We start from the raw sequence: 25,305 nt of genomic DNA, 5'->3' as shown, positions 1-25,305 counted from the left end.
TCTCATACTGAAAGTTTCAGGAACAGCTTGCATTCTGCTGAATGATAAGTTTATACTTTGTATAGAGCAGCTGGAACATGCAGTTCGTATTATAGCTGTTTATCTTGGGTGATGTACTGAAATTGTTTAGCTGAGTGAACAGGTTGTGAAGCAGGAAGTCAAGGGATTTTCATTATTTGTTCATGTTTGTCTTTGATTGAATGTGTTACTTTTCATGAGCTCGAGTATAAACTTCATATAGACCTTCCTTATTCAAGGTCTTCTTTTTCTTTTAACTACTTGGATATCCTCCCAGGAGAAATTTTACTGAAGTGCAAAGTGCCTGGAATTAGTTCACTGAAGTGTATTGTGCTGTCAGTATGTTTTAGGCTTTGCTGGAACATTTCAAATTAATTTTTAAAGTCAAGCTGCTGTATGAAAAATGTTTTATAGTCTTCACTAAAACTAATACTATTAAGACTTTAAAAGGAAAAATAGTTTCTCTTTTCATATGTCCACCTGACACCTTTTATATCTGATCAGCCTTCTGTTTTCCCACTGTTGCTGCTTGGGAAGCTTTGCTTTTTCCCTGCCCACATCTCTCACACAATAACAAAGTATAGGAAATGTGCCTGAAATGAGCAAATGAAGTGTAATCATGTAACTCACCTCTGAGAATTTGCTTCATTGTCTAACGCAGAGGGTCAGATTCAATGTGGGACTCTAAATTGGCCTGAATTAAATTTTTTTCTTGAATTGCAGTGGAAAAGGTCCATTAGTATTTGACAGAGAACAGTCATGAAACCTTGATAACTAGTTGGCTTTTTGGTAGATTTTTTTTTTCTCTGCTCTATTCACGGGACAATCACATTTGTTGCCTAGTGTGCTTAAGATGATTTGAAAATAAATTAATAATATTGTCACCCTTTGACTCAAAAGCCATCTGTACTTCATAGCTATTTATACAGTCAGCTGAATCAGAGTACTAGCACTTTGCATTTCTGCTACTCTCCATGCCTAACAAAGCCTGTCACTCTCTTGCTTCTTCAACTGGGTAGAAATCTGACGAATGTCTGTAGTCTCCACTTAGATAATGAATTTAAGATACAGTAAGACTCATCCTGTCACATTGTTATACTTATCTTTGGTTCAGAATATTAATTAACCCTGTCTAAATCCCTTATGTGGATTATTGTCGATGCAGTCTTTGTAAAAGCTTTATAGGAATAAATCTTTAATGAAGTACCTTAGAGACATCTAAGAGATGTACAGATTTTAAAAAGGCTAGTTTTTCTGCTCTTCCGTGGCAATATCTGATGTAAAATAAAAATAAAAATAATCTATTCAGTACACAAAGCTCTGTGTGTATGGGGTAAATGGTTTGATTTCTGTGAAAATAGTTTAACAAAGAAATACTGTTCAGGATTTAGACATCACTTGCAGGAAAAACCCTGATTATTTGTTACCTCAGATTACTGCTGCTTCATTTCTATCCTACCTTTGGTAGGCTGGGATGAACTGTAATCCTTGAGTTAGTATGTGGTTTTTACAGGTGCAACTACTTTCAGGAAATTAAGATGGAGAATGACCTAGCTGAAGTCATCTCTCTGCCTATGATACTATAGAAAAAAAACCCCAACCTTTAAGAGCCTGAAAATGTGTGCACATCGCGTGTTCGGAGGCCAAGAGTGCCTTGGGCAAAGGATCAAGCCATGCATTTGCCTGTCACTGCATTTCGTTCCACTGCTGAGGATGCCTGTGAATATCGTCAGTCACATCATACCATTCCAGCCGTTTGCTTTCATCTTTCCTCGTTTTAATTAACGATTGCTTCCACAGCTGTGCTTTTGAAGTAAAATCAGTGCCTGCCTCTGGATGTTAAGGCACTTCAAGATATTATTGCTAAATAAGGAATTCTGTGGACTCTGGACAAAATTTCTGTCTCTCACTGCAGAAGGGGTGGGTCTTTGTGGTCATTGATCACTGTTTTCTCTAGAGTCAGCAGGACCATGGGGGTTGTTGCCGTCAGCTCCCTTGTTTCTGTAATAACAGACAGCGTGAAACCTGATTTGTCAACAAAGTCCACACTTTAATGCACTTGAATACTTAGCCTGCTTAATTCATCTCCTTAACTTGTGTCAACGCAGATTTAGATATGTCCTTATTTTTGGAAGTACTGCTTCCTCAGCGGGCAGTGAGGCCATACATGTTTGGAACGTATTTGAGAAAGACTAAAGACACATTTTTTCTTTCTAATTGTTAAACTAATCGGGCAGTTTTTCCACTGCCTTTTTAAAAAATTGTGATGGGAAAGTGGCAAGGGCTTAATTTGTTTTGCTAAATGATTTGGCCTCTGAATTTATTTCAGGTGCATTGGAGGCTCAGCAGATTGCTACACAAGCAGTGAATATGGATTTCTGAACAGCTGGTGTAATCTTTTCAACAGAGAGAGGTCATCAACTGTAGAAAAGGGTGATGTTTCTCTATGCTGTGGCCACCTCTGAGGGTTTGACTTCTGCTTCATGTGTAGTATGTGAAGGACATCAGGCTCTTCCGAATGGTACACCTGTAGCTTTCTAGATCTGATTGTCTAGTGCTTTTAGGTGACATGAAATCAGAAGGAAGTAGTTCGGCTTCACTGACTTCACTGAGCGTTCCTAGCTTTTAACTAGGCAATAGCAACATGACAAGCAGGTCCTCACATCTCCCTTGTTCAATACCATGCATACCTGTGAAACATAATTTCGGTTTCTTTTCTTGTTAAATCACCCTATGGTCTGCAGCCTGTTTTCTGGCTGACACTACACATGATTGGGGTAAAGACCTTTAATACATACATTTTCAGTATGCTAATTTCCTTTTCGCCCCATTTGATTTTTTTCCTAATGCTTATGGTGTGTTGCAGTTGTTTTTCCAGAGAGCATGATAGGCTTGGTAGCAAGAGGGGATTTTCTTTAGCTATGTGTGTGTAACCACATGCAGAACAAAGGATATTCTGCTGGCATGGCATGCAAAGATATAAACTACCAGGCAGGAAGTTTTAACTGCAGAGGCCTTTCAATCCGCAGTACACACAGCATCCCACTACACTCTCTGGAAAGCACAGATATTTTTGGTCTGTGCCTCTTTTCACTATTCTTTGATCACAGGTAAGAGCCCTGGGAAGTTACACAACTGGGAAAGCCCGAGATGCCGCATGTGAACAGAGTAGAAACAGTCAAGGGAGTGTGAACAAATGGATCCAAAGACGGGTCACACTTGGGCGCAGATGTTTATGCTGTTATTTTTTTTCAGTGTTTGTGTTTAGGTAATAAATAAATCAGTGTTTGTTCTTTCTTATGTAATAAAGCAGTCCAAGGCCTCATGCCTTCTTATCTCCAAATCCCTACATTATGCTGTATATGTATAATTAAAATGAGAGAGTATAAAATCATTTGAGGTCCCAAAGGAATGATCTAAAATGCCACAGATAATACTGTATCAGCAGTAATCCATGATTATTGTAGAAAAAAACAGAGCATGGGTGAGTAGCTAGGAGAATTAACCAAAGATGGATTATTTCAACTAGCTTTCATCATACCCTTTTTTCTTAATCCATATTTCCTAATCCAGGAAGTAGTTTTTCAATCACTAGGCTGTCATAAAAGAGTGTAATGAGTACTTTAATACAAGAAAAGCAGATAAATGATTGTTTAACTGGAAGTCATTTAAAATGACAAAGACTTGGGGTATGTAAACATGGCAAATTTGAGAGCCCTGAGTGAGCTAGCTTGGGCGAGGAAGAATAATAGAGCTGTGTGTGTGTGCAATGCTTGACTAGTCCTGTCTCAAACAGCTGTACTTGATATTGTCTTGTGCTGGCTTTTCCCTTCAGAAATGAGTGGCCAGTTGAGGCTGATAGTGGTCCAGCTGGTTGTTGATGCCAGAGTATCAAACCATTTCTTTGCAAGTTGACAAGTCTTGCAATACGATCATCCTTCCATGAGTGAACCATTATGGGTGGGCCTGTGCTGCTGAACCCTGTTCTGTGCATCATGGAGGAATACCTCTGCCTCTCTGGGCAACCTGTCCTGCTTTTCTTGAGATCTGCAATGGTAGCTATGTTTTTTTGCCTCTGCAAGTCCGCTTGTCTGTTCTGGCTTTCTCGAGGACAGCTGGCAAGTGAATTTATAGTTTTAATAGTATTGGACTCACTATCAAATTGAATACCATAGGTCTTAAAAATGAATGAGAATCATTGGTAAGGGAACTCTCCTCAAGATTTCATAAGACTCACTTTTATTGTCTCTCAGTCACTGTCTTTCCTTGTAAGGGAGGCTCTATCACTCATTTTAGCTGTTCAAGCTCATTTTAGCTGTATCAAGCTCAGCTATGTCCTACTTAGGATGCAGGGGCTAGAGCTAGGCAAAACATTTGAGATGTGATTACACCAAGGCTTTAAATAGTGGCAAAATGCCCCTCAGTCTTGTTCACAATATATCCTGATGATGCCCAGTGTTTTATTGGCATTTTTTTGGCTGCTACTGCACCCTGAGTTGATTATTTCAGGGACCTGTCTGTGATGATTCCAAGATCTATCTGTCAACTCTGTTTTATCGGTAGCTAACAGAGTGATGAATTTTCTTTAATTCGTAAGATATCAAAATACTACTCAAATATTAGTAAGTAGACAAGCAATATATTTTTAGAGAATATAATTATTTTTTTCTGTTAGTCTGCTTTTCTAGGTGGCACTGTAAAGCATAGAAAAGATGTTCTCCTAGTTGTGGTATTACATACTAGTACGTAGTTGTTACTGTTCAGGCAAGTTTCATGGACTTTGGCAGGAAGCTAGTGCTCCTGCAGTGTGCTTGATGATATCTGCTGTCGAAGACCAAATGCAAAGTTAGTGTCCAGAATAATATACACAAAGAGCTCATAAATTTTGCTGGGGGAGGAAGGCACCCGATCCAAGAATATTGTAGACACATTCATTTGCCCTCTTCACCTGAGTGTGCACAGCAGCATGGTAAAGAGTAGTGCAGCCAAAGTCATACAACATGCTGAGATAACAAGTTTTGAACATTGCTGGATCCTTGAGGTGACCGTGTCTGTCATCTGGAAAGGTTGTGACAGCACTGGGAGAGACACTTTTTACTGGAATAAAATGTGTGAAGTGGCTTGAACACAAGCAAAAAACACTACGTGGACAAACCAAAAAGTTTGGCTGTGGGAAAGCTTTCTTGCCTCATTGAACATCTTAAAATAGAAGTAAATTGACTGTTAAGCAGTTAGCAACATGATGTCTAGGGGTCATGAAGCCTGCTTAACAGAAGAATAGATATTGCTGACCCTTCATCTGCAGTTGTGGGAAGGCCTTGGCCAACCTGGAATTGAGTCATCTGTATTGCAAACAGATAATAGATGGAAATGAGGTTATTCTAGTGATAGGCATTTGTAAGTGTAAGTGCTGAAGCATACATTTACCAACTTGCTGGTAAGCCTGAATACCTAGAGCTGTAAATCAGGCTATAAAGTTGTGGCAGGGCTGGGAAAAAACAGCTGCAGTGGAAGGACACAAGAAGCAGCAAAATCAGATGTGATTTTGCAAGTTATTTCTGTAAGTGTAGGCAATTTTAACTACTTGCATAAATCTTACTGAAGTCAGGAGTCAGGTACACACATTCATAGATCTTTGTTGACCTGGGACATAAATTACTTTATTAGGATTATAGGAAGTGTCTGAGGTTGAGCCAGCCTTTGACAAAGCTTGCAACATTGGATTTCAGTCCAAAGTGCATATATCTACTTCATTTTGAAAGAACTCCTTAATGTGTTAGTCTTGTTCCAAACTGCCCTTCTTTCTTTAAAGATGAACAGTATCCCATGCAGCTTGCTGTATGAGTGGTCTCTGAAAAACACAATCAAACTCTCTGATTCTGCCCTGCATGGATATTCCTCTGCCCTGCTTATAAGTGCAATTGCTCCCCTTGTGTCCTAGCCAACAATTTTTCCAGTCTCCACTGTGAACTGTGCTCTGTGCCTCTTTTCCCCTCTTGACTGTTGCCTTCTGTCTTGGAGATGTTTCCTGTGCAAGTGCAATTTTGAATCATTTCATTAAGGATTTGAATGATCAAATTCATGCAGCAACTTAGTAGTGCAGAACCTTAGTGACAGAAAAAATAAACTTCAGTGTTTTTATTTTAAAAATTGTTAGGGTAATAGAAACGTATATGAACAATTTAAGAGACACTCCCCTGTCCCCCAAACAGTCAAAGAAACATTGCAACAACAAACCTGCTTTCATATAAGAGTGGAAAACCAGAGCTGCTTCCTCAGACTAGCAAGTGCTAAGAATTATATATTTTGAAGCAAAGACAGACGAATAGCATCTATGGTCCACATTTGTGACAGAAGCTAGCCTACATGATGGCTTGTGTTCAGCTCTGTCATCCCAAGATGATCACTGGGAAGAAATTAGCTCTGAGGCACAAATGTTCTTTTCCCTAAAATTATATCTTATGTGATGTTTTGATTGTATATCCTTGGCTTGCTCTTATTTATTTTCTGTTAACATACCTCTCAGCAAAAATTGAATATGTGTTTGTGTTTTCCAAATTGTTACAGAAAGGATCTATTTCTGGGTATGTTAGGAAGACAAGATAAAGAAAAATGTGTTATACCGAAGTTATGGAAAAAATGTAATGGAAATTTTCTGCAATTTTTTAATTCTGAGGGGTTTTTTATTCTGAACAACTTGCAGAGCCAGTGGTTTAGCTGAAGGGAATGGATAATACATCTTTATTTGCTTCATGTAATTGACAAAAATTAATATATTGACAATTTAGATTGAAAGAGTATATATTATTTTTTATTGTAATGAAGCTAACTTTGGTGGTTATTTTGACAAATTTTGGTAGTTTCACATTGCAGAGAGGCTTAAACAAGAAACTAGTATAAAACCTATATTTATTTCTGTTTGATTTGTTGCTGGGGAAAATAAAACGATGCATTTCTTGTTTAAGATTAACTCAGATAACTGAGACTGTTATGGGTACAGACATTTAATAGTGACAGTGAGGATCTTTGATCCTGGCCTGCAACAGACTAGCTGCTTAGAAATGCCACAAGTATGCAGACTTCCACCCAGACTCCCATGTTCATCTATATAGAATTTTAGTGGAATGCATATAAATGAGTTCTTACCCTCATTCCGAGGTGCTTCTGTCAATGTTGCTGTTATCTTTGATCCGAAGTGCTGGTGTAGTATCTTAGTGACCCATCACAAACTGTTGTCTTTATGGCTGTCCCCCTGTATTAAAAAAAAAAGGGAGTTGAATTCTACTGAGTCGCGTTTGTGTTTTCAGGTTTATTCTCATAAAATAACCATATATTGGGGTGAGTGCCATCTCATTTCAGGAGTCTGACTTGTGATTTATTGCATAGCATTTGAGAGAGAGGAAGAGAGAGGCTGCCTAACTCTTGAATAGGTGTTTTGGGTCAATTCTTGCAGATTTTCCATTCTCCCTGGGCTCTGAAGATAATGGCTTGTAATACGTGGTCAAGGTGGGCAGCATTGCTGCTTAATCCCGTTAAATGGGAAAGGATTTCCTGCAAAACTGTTTTTTCTTCTTGTAAACACCAAAATATTCATAGAAAAGTAACATTTCCTGGCATTTACTTCCATCTGCACAGCTGGAGAGTCGGACCTGGCATGGTTCTGAAACTTCAGATGCTTAGTTCTCATCTCAGCCTCATGTCTGCAAATATAGGTCAGGAACAGTGGGTTAATACGCTTTTCCAGAAGCCTGTTTACTTTTGTATCTCATTATAATAATTTTCAAACTGAGAAACCACCTATGTGCAGTGTCACTGGAGATCTGTTGACCTTACAGCACAGTTAACCCACCACGCTGTGAAATCTTGGGATGCCCTTTTATAGGTGGGTTTGTTTTGGCACTTCTTAAAGGTGGACTCAGTTTGGCTTCAAGCTAATGATCACTTTGGAGAACCACAACCCAAATTTTTCACCCTGCCAAGACTTACCTTAAGTTTTAGGATGATAACAGCTTGTTTGACCAAGTTATGTGTGGTATCTACATCAATATACTGAACCTTTTCCAGTAAGCTGTCATTGCAGATTAAGAATTTTTAGTGCATCTCACCGAGGCCTTTAGTTCGCCCTGCTGCAGTTCTCCTCTGGGAGCTACCTGTACTGTAGCAGTACCAAATTATGGGAGTGAATTAGTGAGCCATTACTGGACACTGATTACAGGAAAAAAGAGGTTTACAAAATAAAGGGCAAGGTTCCTGTAGAAACTTTATTGATACCATGGTGGATTGAAGGGATTCAAAATGAGAACAAATCGCTTTTCTCAGTGATAAGTGTCTTGTATTTATGTAGCATTTAGTAGCAAGCCAAGGAAAGGAGGAAAATTTCCCTTGCCCTTCAAACAGTGCTTCCAGTCTTGCTCCAATCTAGGACTCACTGTGAGCTTCAGATAAGCTGCTTGGTACAGGAGCTCCTGGTACACACAGAGCCAAGTAACTTGGGCAAAATATGTCTGACATCAGTGTTATTCATAAAGCACATTTTGATTCACAACTCTGTAGCTCAAGGTTGGAGAGGACTGGCAGCATCAATGAATGTCCTAAGGTCTGCAGAAGCCACTGAGTCTGATTGATAGTACCCTCTAGACAGTTGAATTTATCTGGCTGAAGCAATGCTTAAATAATTTGTTTTTGCAGGGTGGGTGAAGCTGCTGAATGGCACTGCTGTAACCAGCTGAGTGGCTGGGGAAGGGGCTGCGAGTGAGTCTCTGGTCTGTGAGTTGGTCCATTTCTGGGAGGTTGCTCCCCCGAGAGAGAAAGCAAAAGACAAAGCGATGGCCTCAAGGCCACACGTCTCTTCTTGCTGTTGGAAGCAGTGCTGTTCTGTGGTAGGAAGCAGAGGGCAAGTAGAAGGAGCCTTTTATTTTCTTCTCCCCAGTTCTGGAGGAGAGAGGTGCTCCTGCCTCCACAATTCATCTAGGATTCTTCAGAGATTACAAAAGGAAAAGGAAAGAAATGCTCTCCACTGTGGTGAATGTGGTATTTTGTCTACAGTGACAGAGAGTTTTTCTTGTGTAAACCTGTATTTAATGAGAGGGGCTGTACTCAAGCAAACTCACATTGCTGTAATTTATTTCATGTCACTAATGAGCATCTCAACAGCTGTACATTTTAGATGAAGTGCTCTCCCTGCTGTCTCTTAGTAGGTTTTTATTACTCCTGCTGTCATTATTTCATTGTTATTGAGAAAAATCTCTTGTCTTACATCTAGTTTTTCCTGTGGTTGCACTTCACCTCTTTTTCTTGCCATTTAAAATAGGAAAAGAAGGATCCAGAATAGTTGCACATTGGTTTCACACAGATATGTTAAATGTGTTACAAAAAAATGCCACATCATTTCCTAATTTTTTAAATTGTCTTTCAGATACCTCTTATATCTACAAATCAAAAGAGACATTTTCCATGGCCGTTTGCTGTGTTCTTTTTCTGATGCTGCCTACTTGGGTGCCTGTATTGTCCAAGGTGAGTACAAGCAGCAGGCATTTTTAAATACTTAACTCATAGGTGTGTTCAGTATAAAGAGAAACTCAAAATTGTTGTGGGAATACAGCTATCAATAACGTATTTTTTTTCAGTTGTACTGTTTTCCTCCATTGATAAATACTGTAAAGTATTTTAATAATTCAGCCATTTAGCCAACTAAAACCAAACTGCAACTTAAAAAAAATTTAAAAGCAATGGGTTGTCTTAGCATTTAACTGAAAAAGTATGACATCAATGTTAGATTCCAGTTATAAACAGAGCAAAATTCAGTTCTGAGTCCTGAAAGTACATGCAGCCTATTCCATTTGAAGTAAGCAGGAAAAAGTGTCATTCAGTGACTGTTCTTAAGGTAGAGAAGACCTGCGTGACGATGGAATTTCTGTCAAAAATAGTAGACATAATTCAAGGAGAAAGGCTGCTTTTTTTTTTTTTTTTTCTTCTTTGCAATCCCCCCCCTTCTCTCCTTAACATTTCCTTTGCGCCAAATTCAGATGTATGTCTTGAATTGCACACAGAGAAATATTAATAGTTAGCTAGATATCTGATTAGGGATGTCATATGTGTGGAAGTCTCCTTCATTCTGCATTAACGTGAATGAAGCTCTTACTGCATTATAAGGCAATATATCCAAATCAAGATTGGGCGTAGGCCTTACTACAAGAGGCTTATTTAGAAAAATCAAAACACCAAATGCCATGTTTGGGTACCTAAGTGATATATTTTTTAGAAGGGGAGTCAAATACTGTGGGCCACCTTAATGTTACAGCCTGTGTTTGTCTGCTAGAACATAATTAAACCAGTCCATATCAGCAAGGAGAAATTGCTGTAAAAAAAAAAGGAGAATCTGGAATGCATTGCTTTAGTTCTGTCTGGCACCAGAATGACAGATACTGAAAGGGAGAACGTTACCTATGCCTCTGTTTTACAGAGTATGTTTCTGCCACAGAAAATAGTATAAGATTGCTAATTATGACCGCGGGTAGTAAACAGTGAACTTCACTTGAAACTCATTGATGGAAGTGGCAGCTTTAAGGATTTTCTTGTTTCAGTTAACTGTCAAAGTATCATTTATTGAGAGACGCTGGATTCTTACTAGTCATGGAGTATCTTGAACTACACTGTATTTACTGACTTTTTTCCTTATTAATTAATGTTGCAATTGAATTTTCCTGTTTTGTTTTGTATTTTGTATCTGTTTAGCTGAGCTTGGTGATTACGATCCTGATGAACACCCAGAGAATTACATCAGCGACTTTAGTATTTTTCCCAAGCAGTCACAAAAGCTTGAGAAGAAAATGGCTGAAATGCATAAAAATGAATTCAGGTAATTTAGAATGCTCTTTGGAAAAGAGGCAGCAAATAAATACTTCTATTTTTTCCAAATATTGTTATGTTAAATTAGGAGGGCTTGTTCCTTGGATTACAATAGATGCTCTACCAATAGACTGTCTAGTATGCTGTGTTTGAAAATGTGGTTTCAGTTCAGTGGGTTTTCTTTTCCTGTTAACCCTTGTTAACAGCCGATTCCTGCATGTGTGCTGATAATTTAGGCTGCATTTACTTGAACTGTATGTCTGGTCAGTGGGAACAGCTCACATCATGAGTGCTGTTCCGGTCGATTAGTAGAATAACACCTTTCATTTAAGGATCACACTTATGTCTTTTGTTGTGAAATTTCTGTAGGTAGTGCAGTTATAAAATTCTTGATAGATACTGGCCTGAGTGAAACTGTAATTAAGTTATTTTATCAGTAGGTTGTTAACGTAGTGGTGAATAGCCCAGAGATGTATTTAAATAATTTATTTGGAAGACTAGGGAGGCAAGATTCAGAATTCTGCATGCTCTTTTTTCTGTTCTAAACTTTTGATAGTGTGACAAATGGGAATGGAGAAAGATAGGTAGTCAATCTTTTGGTTTCAAAGTTGAATGTGTCACTGAGTATGGTGTTTCAGGAGAGAAATAGCAGTGTGTTGTGCAACTGTACCCTCTTCAGGATTGTCACTGAATGACATGCACAGTAATTGTGATGGTAGCTTGGATGACGCTCTAGTCATTTCACTAGTTGAGGATAGCCCTTGGAAAACTTTGGGAGGAATAGGATACGAAGAAAATCAAATGAAAGCCCACGGTTTATTACATAAGGTAGAAGAACAATTTTTATTCAAAGATTACAAGGCTCTTCACACTTGCTAAAACCCCCTATGTTTTGTTTTCATATTGTGATATATGTAAATGTTTTTCTTGGGTATGTGAATAATATTTATACAAAAATAAGATTGTGAGACACAAAATTCCGTGTGGGCGAGGCGGGGGCAGGGAGGGGAGATTGGAAATAAAAAACCAGCAAAATCCCTTTTCAGAAGAGTTAAAGCTGAAACCACTATATTTGTGTGTGTGTTTTTGGTTTTGTTTTTGTTTTTCCAGAAGCCTATCAAATGTTGTTCAACTGAAGTGCAACATTAATGACAGTAGGCTTGCCAGTATTAATATGTCTTCTCTTTTTTCCTTCCTGAAACCTATATAATTTCTTTATATGTCGTTCAGTGAAACCATGTTTTAAATGGCACAGCTACTTCTAATGTTATAGAGCAGTTCAGGCTGCACTTTACACAGACGCATAGAAAGAGCCTTCTGAAAAAGAAAATAGAATTTCTCTTTCTTTCAGTCTTCTTCCATACAGTGGCTGGATATTTCTGAAAGGTAAATTCAACCTTTAAAAACCAAGATCCTTCATCAGTAAAGCCAAGGCGCAATTGAAAATATTCCGGTCAATTCAGTTTTTCAAGAACAGGCTAGTCATGTATTTAAAGTTAGGGGAAGGGAAGGAAGGGTAGTTAACCAAAGCTGGTGTTTTTTTGTATTTCATAACTCTGGGAGAGATGTATTTTTCTGTCTCGTGCATAGTTCTGCCCTTCTATTGTGAACATAATCTGCTAGTTCCTCTATTACAAATAAATTGGCACAAATTTTAGCTTGTTTTTTAAACCGTCTTTCCTGTTAGTGTAATGTTGCCGATCCAGTGACAAGTAAATGTTACAAGCCTTCACACAGGCTCCTCTGGGATTCTCCTAGTGATGGATTCTTTCCATCAATGGCTGCTCAGCATGTAAGGATCTCCCCTGAATTTCTTCAGTAGTCTTGGTGAGGGACATTATTCATTATTGCCTTTTGGAAATCAGATGGTATCAACTTGACTTCTTTTATCTGTGGATCTGCTGATTCCTGCAAAGAATTCCAGGAGGTGTTTGAGGCATAACTATAATTTATAGCAGAACTCTCCTCATGTATCCCACTTATATGTATGTGTTGCTTAATTCTCTTTCTCTTCTACATTTTGCCAATTTTTGTGTTATGAATGTTAAACTCAGTGGCTTGTAGCTCTTTGCAGCCCTCAGGAACTGTTTTATATCTTTTCTGCTTTATTTTTCTTATATCAGCATCTGGTGTGTCTTATCTATTTGTCTGGTTAAAAAGAGAGTCTCAGAGCTGTCTGGATAGCTGCCATCTGGTGATTTTCCACTGGAGCTCTGCCTTCTCAAAACTGATCATCCTATTACATTTCTTACATCAGACGTTCACTAGTCACACAGAAGTTTTACCTTTTTCTGGATATTTAATTCCATGGCTCTCTATTCTAGGAGTACAAATTAATAAAACATATCTGTCATATAATGAACTATATATAGAGAGGTCCAGTGCTAGATGATCACATTTCTGTATCTAGCTGGAAAAAAAGATGATTGGAAAAAACACTGAACTTACAGGCTTCTGTCTGGTATTGATCAGCACATCTGTTTCATTGCATTCAGCAAGTTGAATTTTCTGATAAGAATTAATATTTTGCCGCCCAATGAGTATTTTTTAAAATGCCGTGAAAAGTTTCCCTGGCCTTTTTTTAACAAGATACTTAAGCAACATGTTAGCTGAGAGCTAATAGGTGAGGAAAGCAGTAGAGACTGAGTTATTTTAATCCAGCTGCCATTGTGCTAACTTCAGAAGAGTTACTTCTGAGTGTCAGCACTGCAATTGAGTCTGGTTCTTTGTTTTCTTTGCATATGTAAATAAACAAAGTTCATGGCATCTCTGTCCTGCAGCAGGCTCCCATATAGCCAAAACTCCATGGCTTGGCAGCGGACAGTTCTCCACTGAATCCCGTCTCAGCATCCTCAAGGCCTGTTCACTGGGCACATCTTTTCTTCTGTCCTATAGCATGATGGAAGAACTAGCCTTTTGAAAGGTGCATGAAGACAGTGAGGGGGAATGTTTGGGAAGCAGCAACAGGGCACTGTGACAGCTGCCAGTGACTGTCTCCTCCTGTGTCATTTAGAAGCCTTGTTCTTGTTAATTAAAACAAATGTATAACATAGTGCCCCTAATTCTTATGCTGTGTGGCTTGGAGAACATCACTGGATTTTAGCAAAATGCGACCCTTTATGTGACTTTCCACTGCACCTAATTCCGAAAACATGAATGTGACAGACAGAACTGCATATCAGCTTTATTGAGCTGTGATTAATTGCCTTGTGAATTTTAATTAACTGTTTTTCCCTCACTGAGAAAGGGAGAAGTGCAGGAATAATTTCATTGAACCTTGAGAGTCATGGAGCAAACACTTGCCTTGATTTCATCACAATACATATTCTCATTTTCCTGTCATTCCAAGTAAGTCCTCTTTTGAAAGACTGCTGAGAGGTGGAGAGATAATGCTCTTACGACTTAACTTCTTATAATATATGGGGATGCACTAGGAATTGATGAGACTTGGAGGGATGCACTAGGAACTGATGAGACTTGAAGGATTGTTCTTAAAATAACTCAAAATTGATGTGAATGTTATGGTTTTGGGTATGGTTACAACAGAGCATAGCTACTGAAGTAATAGCTACTTGCATTTCTGTTTCCCTGCCACTCTTAACAGACTGGAACAGATTTGGGCCATAAAAATCTAGATATTCTGTGAGTGTATTCTAGTATACCTTCCTCTTCAAGTGAAGTGAACACTAAGGTTAATTTCACAGAATCACAGAATGTTTGGGGTTGGAAGTGACCTCTGGAGGTCATCTAGTCCAACCCACCTGCTAAAGCAAGTACACCTAGAGTAGATTGCACAGGAGTGTGTCCAGACGGGTCTTGAATATCTCCAGAGAAGGAGACTCCATAGCCTCTCTGGGCAGCCTGTTCCAGGGTTCTGTCGCCCTCGAAGTAAATAATTTTTTCCTCATATTCAGATGGAACCTCCTTTGCTTCACTCTGTGCCCATTGCCCCTCATCCTATTGTTGGGCACCACTGAAAGGAGTCTGGTCCCATGATCTTGACATCCACCCTTGAGCTATTTATAAACATTGATGAGATCCCATCTCAGCCTTCTCTTCTCCTGGCTGAACAGACCCAGCTCTCTCAGTCTCTCCTGATGCTCCAGGCACGTCCTTTGTCCCTTTTAGTAAGATGTGAACAAGTGTTTGTAAGGTTGCATTGTAAATCACATCAGTGAAATGATACAAGTTTAAAAAAAAATATTTTCCTTTACTTGATTTCCATGCAAAAGTACGTGGAACCACATGTTCAGTTCTCACCTATTTTGGCAGTACTAAAGATATTTAATACACAGCACTGTAGTCAGTGAATAAAGCCATAGTTAATTTTTATTGCTGGTGACCAAAAACCTGCAGCTTTACAGAAATACAGTGAAGAATTCTGTATATCATAGAATTCTGTATAGATCTGGGGAAAACAAAAACAAAACTAACCCATCAAATGAGGTTAAGCAGAGTCATGAAATCTTCTAGGTAGAGGAGAGGAAAGCTGAGTGAAAGGCTAATTCTTCAAGCGTAACAGCAGGGAGTACTAGGATTACTAGGTTTTTATGCACAAGATCACTCAGGTGATCTTAATAATCTCTTTGGAATTTGAGGTTTTGTTATGTTATGTTTGTTTGTTTGTTTGTGTTTTTTACACAACAGCAACAACCAAACAAAAAACCCCCACAAACCCAAAAAACAACAACAAACCAAACAAACAGAAACACACATCAGGAGTTTGCTCCTTTCAGATGTTCCCTAAACAGCTGTACTTTTTCCATGACAGAATTAGTACTGTTTGTTTGTTTGTTTGTTTGTTTGTATGGGAGACCTGCATTAATAGCTGGCCTAGTTTTGCTTCTAGCTCTTGCTATTGGATTTTGTGGGCTCCTCTTACAACAGAATGGATTTCTTACGTACATATGCACCTTTGTCAGTACTAGTACCAAATTGATGTCTGTGTTGTTACAACTGAGGGGTTTGCTTCAGAAGACCAAATAAAACACTAGATGATTTTAGTGCAGTCACATTCTTTTCTCCCTTTTCCAAGACAAAATTTATATAAAATCATATGTCTTTTAGCAGAACATTTGTTACTCTGATAAAATTCCTTGGCTCTTGAAAGATACCTGCCAGCCAGAGAACCCTGAGCTCAGACACCTGAAAATACAGAGGTTTCCAAGGCAAACATCCACATAAACCCCTATTGAGGGAATTTATATTTGTAGAAAACATGGATTTTTTTTTCCTTTTTTCTTCTTTTATGAAAGGACTCAATGGTTGAAAATAAAGATGTTTTTTTCTTTTTGTGTTCCACCCGAAAACTAATAATCCATTTTTACTTATTTCTTATATGAAATATTATGCCATGTAATTTATATGAAAGCGATATGTAAACAGCCATTAATTTCTCTGAAGGCCCTATGCAAACATTAACTTAACCCAGTAAATTATACAGTTACATGACCTGTTCAAATGCCTGTTTCCCAGGCTGACCTCATATAGATAAATGCAAGTTGTTTATTATTGCTTGTGGTGACCATTGTGGATACAGGCTCAAGAAGGTTGAGTGCTGCTGAATTAGCTATTTTCTCCATTGCCTGTATCAAGTACTCCAGCTTTTGTAATAGTCATATGTGGAAGAACATCTTTTGAGAGAAGAAAAAGTTTTCTCTGAGGGCATGAAATCACTGCCATGTTCTGTTATTAACCACCTCAAAAGCAATTTAAACTTTTAAGCTAAAGGGTAGTATTTTCTTGAAAACCAGAGTAGCAAACCAATACTTTTCTTTGATCTAAGATCTAAATGAGAAGTTGTGTTTAAATTTGATTTGAAAGGCATATAACATTTTTATCTGTTGCTGCATCATCTACACTGTACCTACTTGGTGGGATTTTAAGAACTTTTAACTTTCCCACATTGCTCTCTCACTGTATTCCCTTCACCGTACCATTGGTTACCATGGGTGCTCAGACTCTGGTACTGGCAAGAATACAGGATTTCTTTATCTCTGCTGATCTGGCTCTCCAACTCTTGTGCAGACATGGAGCTGTCAGTGGAGCCACGGGCAAGCATAACTACAAATTTTAATATCAGTATATTCTGAGAGGCTGTCCTAGAAGTCTTGGAAAGGGTTGCTAGAAAATGCTTCTCTTTGTCAGTGTTGATATCATTTGATCCAAGATTAAAGCAACTTCTTGCATGCTGTTGAGTACATTAAAAAGTGCTAACACTCAATTCCTGTTTAGCAAGTCCAGGATAAAGTGGATCTTATATTTCATTTAAGCGCTTCTTGCAATTAAAACTACATACTATCTACTTTTATACATTTGATGCTGGCAGCACACTCATCTACACTTTATACTTAGCTTCTTTTACTACCCTGGTCACACTGGTATCTGATGCCTCAAATACATGAAGGGAATCCGATCGGAAGGACATATGGTGTGCTCCAAACCTTGCAAGTCACATTACAGGAGACAGAAGCCACTTTGCTGGGGACTGAGGATCTGTTGAGGTTTACATGGAGTGGGGGAGGGGAGTTTGGAAAAGAGCAGGGCTTGGGCTACAGCAGGGACTTCCAGGCCTAAGGAGCCAAAGTCTTTGTAGTTCTCAGCTATACAAAGTGTACTGAGGACTTTGGAGAGCTGAGGAGAACGACAATGTGTAGTGGGAGTTCACTAGTGGTGAGAGCTGCTCAGAGTCTCATCTACGTTACAGGCCTGGGCTGCACTGAATCTCCTCTTCATTCCAACCCATAGTGGCTCATTTGCAGTTTTCCAGTGTAGGCATTTAGATTTATCCATCAGTCTATACATTGACACAAGCCACTGCAACCTCAAAATTATCTAGTACTCTCTAATTTAGGAATCTGGTATTAAAATGCCATTGCGTTTGCTGTAATAGGTGAATAATTTGTCACAATTCTGCTATATCTTCCTGGTGTATTCTTTCACTCCATAATTCTTATCAGTTTTAATTTGACTGAATTAGAGAGATGGCTCGAATGTATATTTATTAGAAAAGTTTGAAATAACAGTTTCTTCTGGTCAGCTAGTCCCTTTCCTGAAGTGTGTGTTTCTTTCCTCAAAGATTTGTTCTTCTGAATCATATTTATCTTACAGAAGTGTACTTAAAACCTATTAAAATTAAGGAACTATACTTGTAATTCTTGACCAGCTTACTAGAAAATGGTAGAAGTGAGACGCTGTTTTATCAGATTGGTGTTTGCAAGGCACAGAGAGTATTTCCAGAAGCTTTATGGTGAGGAGCAGCTTTATCTGAGCGTGATTTTAATGGAAGATGTAGAAGTAATCTAGAGAAGGGAACTTCACAGGCGAAACAGATGTCTTTCCCCTCCTCTTTTCCCAAAGGTCTATCTGATACAATGAAAACCTGAAGAGTTATATCAATACATGTGATTTTTCTTTTAATGGTAATTCCAAAAAGTATTCAGTAGAAAGGATAATGTACTCGAATTGAAAAAGGTAGCTCTTTTTATTGTAATATTGATAAACTTTATAGCTTTAGGAAAGATTTCTTTTGTGTGTTTCTATGTGCATTGTGCTTTCTTTTTTTCTTTTAGTCCCCGCACTGCCCTGGGAGGAGTGGTTATAATCATAATCCACAAATGTGGTTTTCTTTACGAAGCTAGTTGTTACCTGTCTCGTGGTGAGGTTTGGATTCAGGTTCTGCATATTTAGCATACTGCTGAATTCAGATGTCTCTGTGATTTTCTACAATGTAGGTATTTCTTCATCAGCTGAAAAGACCTCTTCCCCTCTCCTCCCTCCCCACCTCTTCTTTATCTGGGAGAAGGCTTTATGAGCTAGGTATGTCTGGACTAGAAAGATGAATCTACTGTGATATCAAAACCAGATAGCTCAGTAGATGTCTCAGTGTCATGGGAATAGATTTTAAATTTATAATAGATAAATTAAAACTGCATCTGCTCTGCAAATGTATTCTGTCTGTCGAGTAGGCTTAAAGCTGTCTGCATCACTGCATCAATTTATGAGGCAAAGTTGAAATACAAATACCTAAACACAGACTTCAGAGATACCATCTCAGTGTGATCTCTGAAGGCACACAAGTAATTTGAAATGTTCAAGTAGAAGGAGTTATGTAAGTGGCATATGTCATTGCAGTGTGCATGGTGTAAAATTAAACCCATAAGCATTTAGTAGACTCAGGAAGAGAGTTTGATTATCATTTTAAAGTGTTTATTCAGGTTTTTCTCATCCTAGGATTCTGTCTGAAAGAAAACCAAATTTGCAGTAGAAGTTACAATTGATATTTGAGTGTTTTGCAGTTTTCTAAGCTTTATATATTCCAGCAACATTTCAGCAATTCAGATACTCGCTAGGTGATAAAATCTCTTTTAATATGCAGACCCATTTAAAAGCATTTCTCTCCAGGCAGTTCTGAGGGCAGCAGTGATGCTGCCTGGACAACGTGCAAAGCCTGGCCTCGCTGTTCTACAAGCTGAGTCACAGCTTACAACACGATTTCATTTAGTAGTATCTTCATTTTAGTGCTTTTCTTTGAAATTATCACAACCCTTATGCTATTGTCTCCCTTACAACTGAAACACCGAGAGTCGTAGCACATTTGTGTTTCAATACCGCATAGTCCTCCTTAGCACCTTTATCGTTACTAAAAATACTAGCAGATAGACCATATTTTAAAATATTTTTACTGTCTGGCAAAATCTCCTGAGCTTAAAGGAAAAGTGAAAACTACTCGAGACCTTTAGCACTATAATGATACAGCAGTTGGAGTCTCAACCACCCGTGAAAAGATTTAAAGAAACAATAGTAAAACCTCAGCCATGTGGTAAGCAGTTCTGGGATCAGTATATGGTGTAGCTAAACATGTTGATTCTTTATGCAGAATCCTGGTGCCTTTTTAGGTTAAAAGGAAACCCAGATAACCCTGTTCTGCCAAGGGAAGTCCTGTACAAGATCTGGTATATGACAAGGAAAATATTTCGTCGATGGAGATCCTTCTTGAAATAGTAATTGTGGTCCCTCCTGAGACTGCAGTGAAGTATATCTACAGTTACAGGGCAGAGCAAATGGGTGTTTGATGAAAACTGAGCCTATGTTATTTAAAGCTGTATGGCTGGTTATTTTCCATTATTTGCATGGAGGTGAATATGTAATGTTTCTAGAGGCCAGATCATTATGTGCATACCTATTTATTCTTTCAATTAATTCCATCGAAAAACCCTACAGACCATAAATATGCAGAAATTAATCGTACATTGGTCGTGCTCAAGTAAAGTGTTGCTGTTGTATTCTGCAACAAGTAGCTGTTTGACACAGAGATGAGCCGAAAGGATGGACAATAATTACGCCTTTTATTATTAGTAGTAGTATGTTAATAGTAGTGTCTCACAGCACTTTATAAGTCAGTTCAGAAAATCAGAGAACATAGATGAAGTGACTTTACTACAGTCATTCAGAAGGAAGAAACCAAGAATAGCATTGAAAATGCTTTTTCTTTGCTGTTACTGCTATATAGTCGTTTCTGTTTGTTAAGAGAATTAATGCTCAATCATGTGCTATCTCATCCTTGACTTAGTCACTGAGTTTCACTACTTCAGTATGTAACAGATACATACCTCAAAGGAAAGGTATAAAGGGGAGAAAATTATAGAGTGAATTGGTGTGGGCAGCCAGCAAAACAAGTAGGTCATTGCTGTGGCACACCCTGGAAGCGTTCTCTGTTTGGCTTCCTGGCCTTTGAAGTGCTTCAGAGTCGGGGGCCCTGTGGGGGATAAACAGAGCTTGTACATCCTCTAGTGCATACTTCTCATGAGCCTAAAGAGAAAACAGAGTGTCTTGCAGACTTCTCAGTCTTCTCTTGAGTCTTTGTTTAATTAAAATTTTATTAGGAACTTTTCGATTCATTGATTCCTAGGTCAAATCATTAATTTATAGCTAATAACTTTGGAGCTCTAATTTCACAAGTAATCCACAATTTATGATTTGTGTGGTATACAGAAGCTTTTTGGTATAATGGTTTCTTTCACTGATACTGTTGAAAACCTTTGGCATGCTGCAGCGGGGTGCTATAGTGGCTGCAACACATGGAAAGGGAATACATCTTCCATTTAATGCTGAATGCATAGTAAAAATTTGGGAAGTCATATAAGGTCAAAAGGAGTGAATACACTCTGAGAGAGACCTGGCTTTCCTGAGAGAACTGAGTTACAAAATGGCAAAAATGCATTGTCTAAATATTCCCTGTTTTACCACTATAAGATGCATTACTTGAAACGCTTGCTTAAGTGAGGAAACTATACATTTTTGTGTAAGGCTGTTTGTTGTGTGTAGAAAGATTTTTAACAAAGCAAATCAAGGGCGTATCTGATGTTAAATCAGTGATTGATTAAAAATGTTAACTTTGCTGATAGGATTTGCTATAGTTAAATTTTTATGTAGTAAGGAAAATTTAATTGGTAAATTACAAATGAAAAACATATTATTAGGGCTTGACTGTTAATAGCTTAATAAGGGATGAATGAGGATTTTTTCACTTGATATTGTCCTTGACTCTTCTGCTTTAGGATGTTCTTTTAAAGCTTTGCACAGTAGCCGTTTGGTTGCCCTGTGATCGGATAAGATCAAACTTGTCCATGTCTTCCACTTTTTCTAACAAGTACCACAACTTGTTCTACTTGATGTACACAAAGACAGCATAGTTTCAGGTGCTATAGGTGAGGAGATCATGCTGATTCTTTTTTAAATGTGTCTCTTTAATAATAATTGCAATTTAGTAATTTTTCCCCTTTGGAAATGCCAAACTCCCCAAATCACATTGTTAACAATTATTTGTCACTTTTTGTTCCTTTCAAACCAGAAAAGCAAGTGCTTTCCTTTGTACCAGCAAAAGGAGGCAGAAAAAAGATGCTTTTTATGATCTTATTTGTCTGTAAGGCCCAATTTCCAATAAGCAATCAAACTGTCTATTTGTTTAGCTTTCCAGTGTGCAGCATAAGTATTCTAAATAATTCAGGCCAATTTAGTTAATTAGTTCTGTCCTGTGCTGTTGATTGGTACATGAAATGAACTTGTTACCTTTTTAAGGCTCATTTATGGTATTACAGTTGTGATGACACTTGAAGTTGTGATTTACTAGTATTGAAAGAAACAGTTTAGTAGAGCCACCAGAAGGCTGATTGGGCAAAATAAGGTCTTTTTGTGCTGCTTTCATGCTGTCTTCTGCTTAAATACATACCTGTTTAAATGCACATTTGTAATTTTTGGTGTTCCACTTGATACATGTTCTTTTTCATTGGAAAGTGGTGAGAAAGAAACCAAAAAAAGAAGGAGAAAGATGGGCACTTCTTCTCTGATCTCCTATTTTTTTTTTTTTTTAAAGCTAAACATCAACAAAAATATGATCTGAAATAAAATGCAAGGAGTGTTGTATCAAAGAGGACCAAAAGACGTATAGAAGAAGCCTAACAAGTATCATGGGACTGACTGGGAGGGTGTGAGCAGTGAAGTACAAATGAGCATGAATTAAAACTTTGTAGCAGAAAAGGTTATTGACACATCGCTGCAGGGCATCAGTGTGGTGGGTTCAAAATAGGATTTGACATCCACAGGCATGCTAGACATTGTCTTAATTGTTAAACTGAACTTTAGACTGGATACTGAATGTCACATGTCAATGCTTGTCGGTTTCTAGCTACTGAGAGTTACAGGGAACTTATTCTACACCAGTACACAGAGCAGTTTTTAAATCCCAGTTCCCGACTGCCATCAGTCACAGTGTGAGACTGGACCCCAAAATGCAGGGGTAAGATAAAGTATGGCTATTGTTGTGTTCCTTGAAGATTTGTCTGTGACACATTTTTTTGATAATTTGCATGAATAGCATTTATGAGGCCCAACTTTCTAAAGGTCCTAAGCGGCTCATTGTTAAAAAACTGTATTATCTATCAGTCACATCCTCTAGTCATGCAAATACATAAATGAAACAATACTTGGAACAGTTCACTGACAAACAGGCATTGTCGCTCTGTGTTAAGAGCTTATTGTAATGGCAGAAGTTAGAAGAGCAGAAATCAAATAATAAAACTTACCCTAGAACTCAAGGCTTGCATGCCATGTTTCAAGCTTTAGTGGATAATCATGGCTGATTATAGACACCCTAAAAATAGGAGCATATAATGGAAATGCTGACAGATCCTGAACTATCGTAATGGTAACAGGCACTGCTATAATTAGGCATGCTTCTGAGTAGACAGTGTAATATGATTGCCGTGTTTATACCTTGGGCTGGAAGGAATGTTTGTTAATCTGCACAATCCTTTTTAATGAGTTGGGGAGCAAGAGTTTGTGGAAAAAAGTTGCTGAGGTTTATTTCATATTCAGGCTGACATGCGTTCATATCAAAAGACAACAAATACTTGCAGGATATTGGATAGCTCTGGTTAACTGCATAACATGTTGTTATCTCAGGACCAAGAAAAAATAATAATTTACCTGAAAACATGAGGCATTGTACAATTCAGTAGAAGAAAACACATGAAAAGTTTTCTATCTTTATATCATAAACAGAACGTGGTTGAAATAGTTTGTATTTCAGTAAGAACTTCTATTTCCTCCTTTTTTAGAGATTTAAACTCTCCAGACAAAAAGCCTTTTCCTCCTATTTTCTTTTTGCTGTTAAACCACTGTTTCTTTTGTAATTTCAGAGGTCAGAGCCCAGCTGTTGCTGAATTTAACTTGCTTCTGAAAGCATATTCTTTGGAAACTTATGGTGTTGATCCTCATCCTTGCAAGGTAATAATTCTTTTTACTAAGATTTAATAAAATGTTCCTTTTAATAACATTTACTAAAAAGCCATTCATTGAATTGATTTAGCTCTGTTTTTTAACCAGGCACAAATAGGGAGTAATTTATAAGAAAACTTGCCCTGGGACTACGTATTATGTTTAAGCATTAGGAGAACATTGACTGCTTGACATTTCTTCATCAGTCAAAGGAAGTATCTCTCCAGAGGAAGCAGAACATTGTAGGAGAATGTAGTAGAGTGTCATGACAAAAGCATTGATTATACTTGATATTCTTTTCATTTAATGCAAAAGTTTCCAGGTGTGAAATATTTTGTGCCTACCAAGATTTTCAGGATTCAGCATTATTCTGTCCAGAAGTTGCAACAAATTGTTATTCCTTGACGGATTAGTTTTGCAAGTACCATCAAAATAAGGAAATCTAAGGAAGAACAGCAAACCAGATGTACAGAGGGAAGAATCAGATATGCATTTGTATATTCCTCAGCTTCGCTATTTTATGCTTCTGTATAACCTGTTAGCCTCACATCTGTGCCTGGGAAGATCATGGAGCACATCCTCCTAGAAGCTCTACTAAGGCACATGGAGGACAGGGCCAGTCAGCCTCAGCTCCATCCCTGGAAAGGTGATGGAACAGCTCAGTCTGGACATCATCTCCAAGCATGTGGAAGAGAAGAAGGTTCTCAGGAGTAGTCAGCATGGGTTCACCAAAGGGAAATCATGTTTGACCAACCTGATAGCCTTCTATGATGGTATGACTGGCTGGGTAGACAAGGGAAGAGCAGTGGTCGTTGTCTACCTTGACTTCAGCAAGGCTTTTGACACCGTCTCTCACAACCTCCTCATAGGCAAGCTCAGGAAGTGCAGGCTGGATGAATGCATGGTGAGATGGAACATGAACTAGCTGGATGGCAGAGCTCACAGGGTTGCGATCAAAGGTATAAAGTATGGTTGGAGGCCAGTCGTTAGTGGTGCTCCCCAGGGGTCAGTGTCAGGTCCAGTCCTGTTCAACCTGTTCATTAATGACCTGGATGAAGAGACTGAGGAAGGGCTGACACACCAGAAGGCTGTGCTGCCTTTCAATGAGACCTGGACATGCTGGAAGACTGGGCAGGAGAGAACCTACTGAAGTTCAACAAGGGCAAGTGTAGGGTCCTGCACCTGGGGAGGAACAACCCCAAGCACCAGTACAGGTTAGGGGTGGACCTGCTGGGAAGCAGCACTGCGGAGAAGGACCTAGAAGTTCTGGTGAACAACAGACTGACCATGTGTCGATAATGTGCCTTTGTGGCCAAGAAAGCCAATGGTATCCTGGGGAAGAGTGTGACCAGCAGGTTGAGGGAGGTTATCCTCCCCCTCTACTCCACCCTGTTGAGGCCACATCTGGAGTACTGCATCCAGCTCTGGGCTCCCCAGGTTAAGAAGGATAAGGATTTACTGGAGGGAGTCCAGCAAAGGGCTATGAAGATGATTAAGGGTCTAGAGCATCTTTCTTATGAGGAGAGACAGAGAGAGCTGGGTCTGTTCAGCCTAGAGAAGGAAAGGCTCCAGGGAGACGTAATTGCTGCCTTTCAGTAGTTAAAAGTGTCCTGTAAGAAAGATGGGGACAGACTTTTTAGCAGGGCCTGTTATGATTCGACA

General features: G+C 38.6%; 1 protein-coding gene across 1 annotated transcript in view; it reads left to right on the top strand.

Moving 5' to 3' along the window:
- The window catches only part of FRMD3 (FERM domain containing 3), a 149,376-nt gene that overhangs the window by 90,047 nt on the left and 34,024 nt on the right, over positions 1 to 25,305 (top strand). The window contains exons 5-7 of the mRNA XM_065656152.1: positions 9,434 to 9,531; positions 10,753 to 10,876; positions 23,565 to 23,652. Coding sequence (XP_065512224.1) covers positions 9,434 to 9,531; positions 10,753 to 10,876; positions 23,565 to 23,652 — 310 coding nt within the window. The remainder of the gene's footprint in view (positions 1 to 9,433; positions 9,532 to 10,752; positions 10,877 to 23,564; positions 23,653 to 25,305) is intronic.

This window comes from Caloenas nicobarica, chromosome Z (assembly GCF_036013445.1).
Source record: "Caloenas nicobarica isolate bCalNic1 chromosome Z, bCalNic1.hap1, whole genome shotgun sequence".
Lineage (NCBI taxonomy): Eukaryota > Metazoa > Chordata > Aves > Columbiformes > Columbidae > Caloenas > Caloenas nicobarica.
Note: the sequence above shows the minus strand (reverse complement) of the source record. Positions and strands in the feature narration are given on the sequence as shown.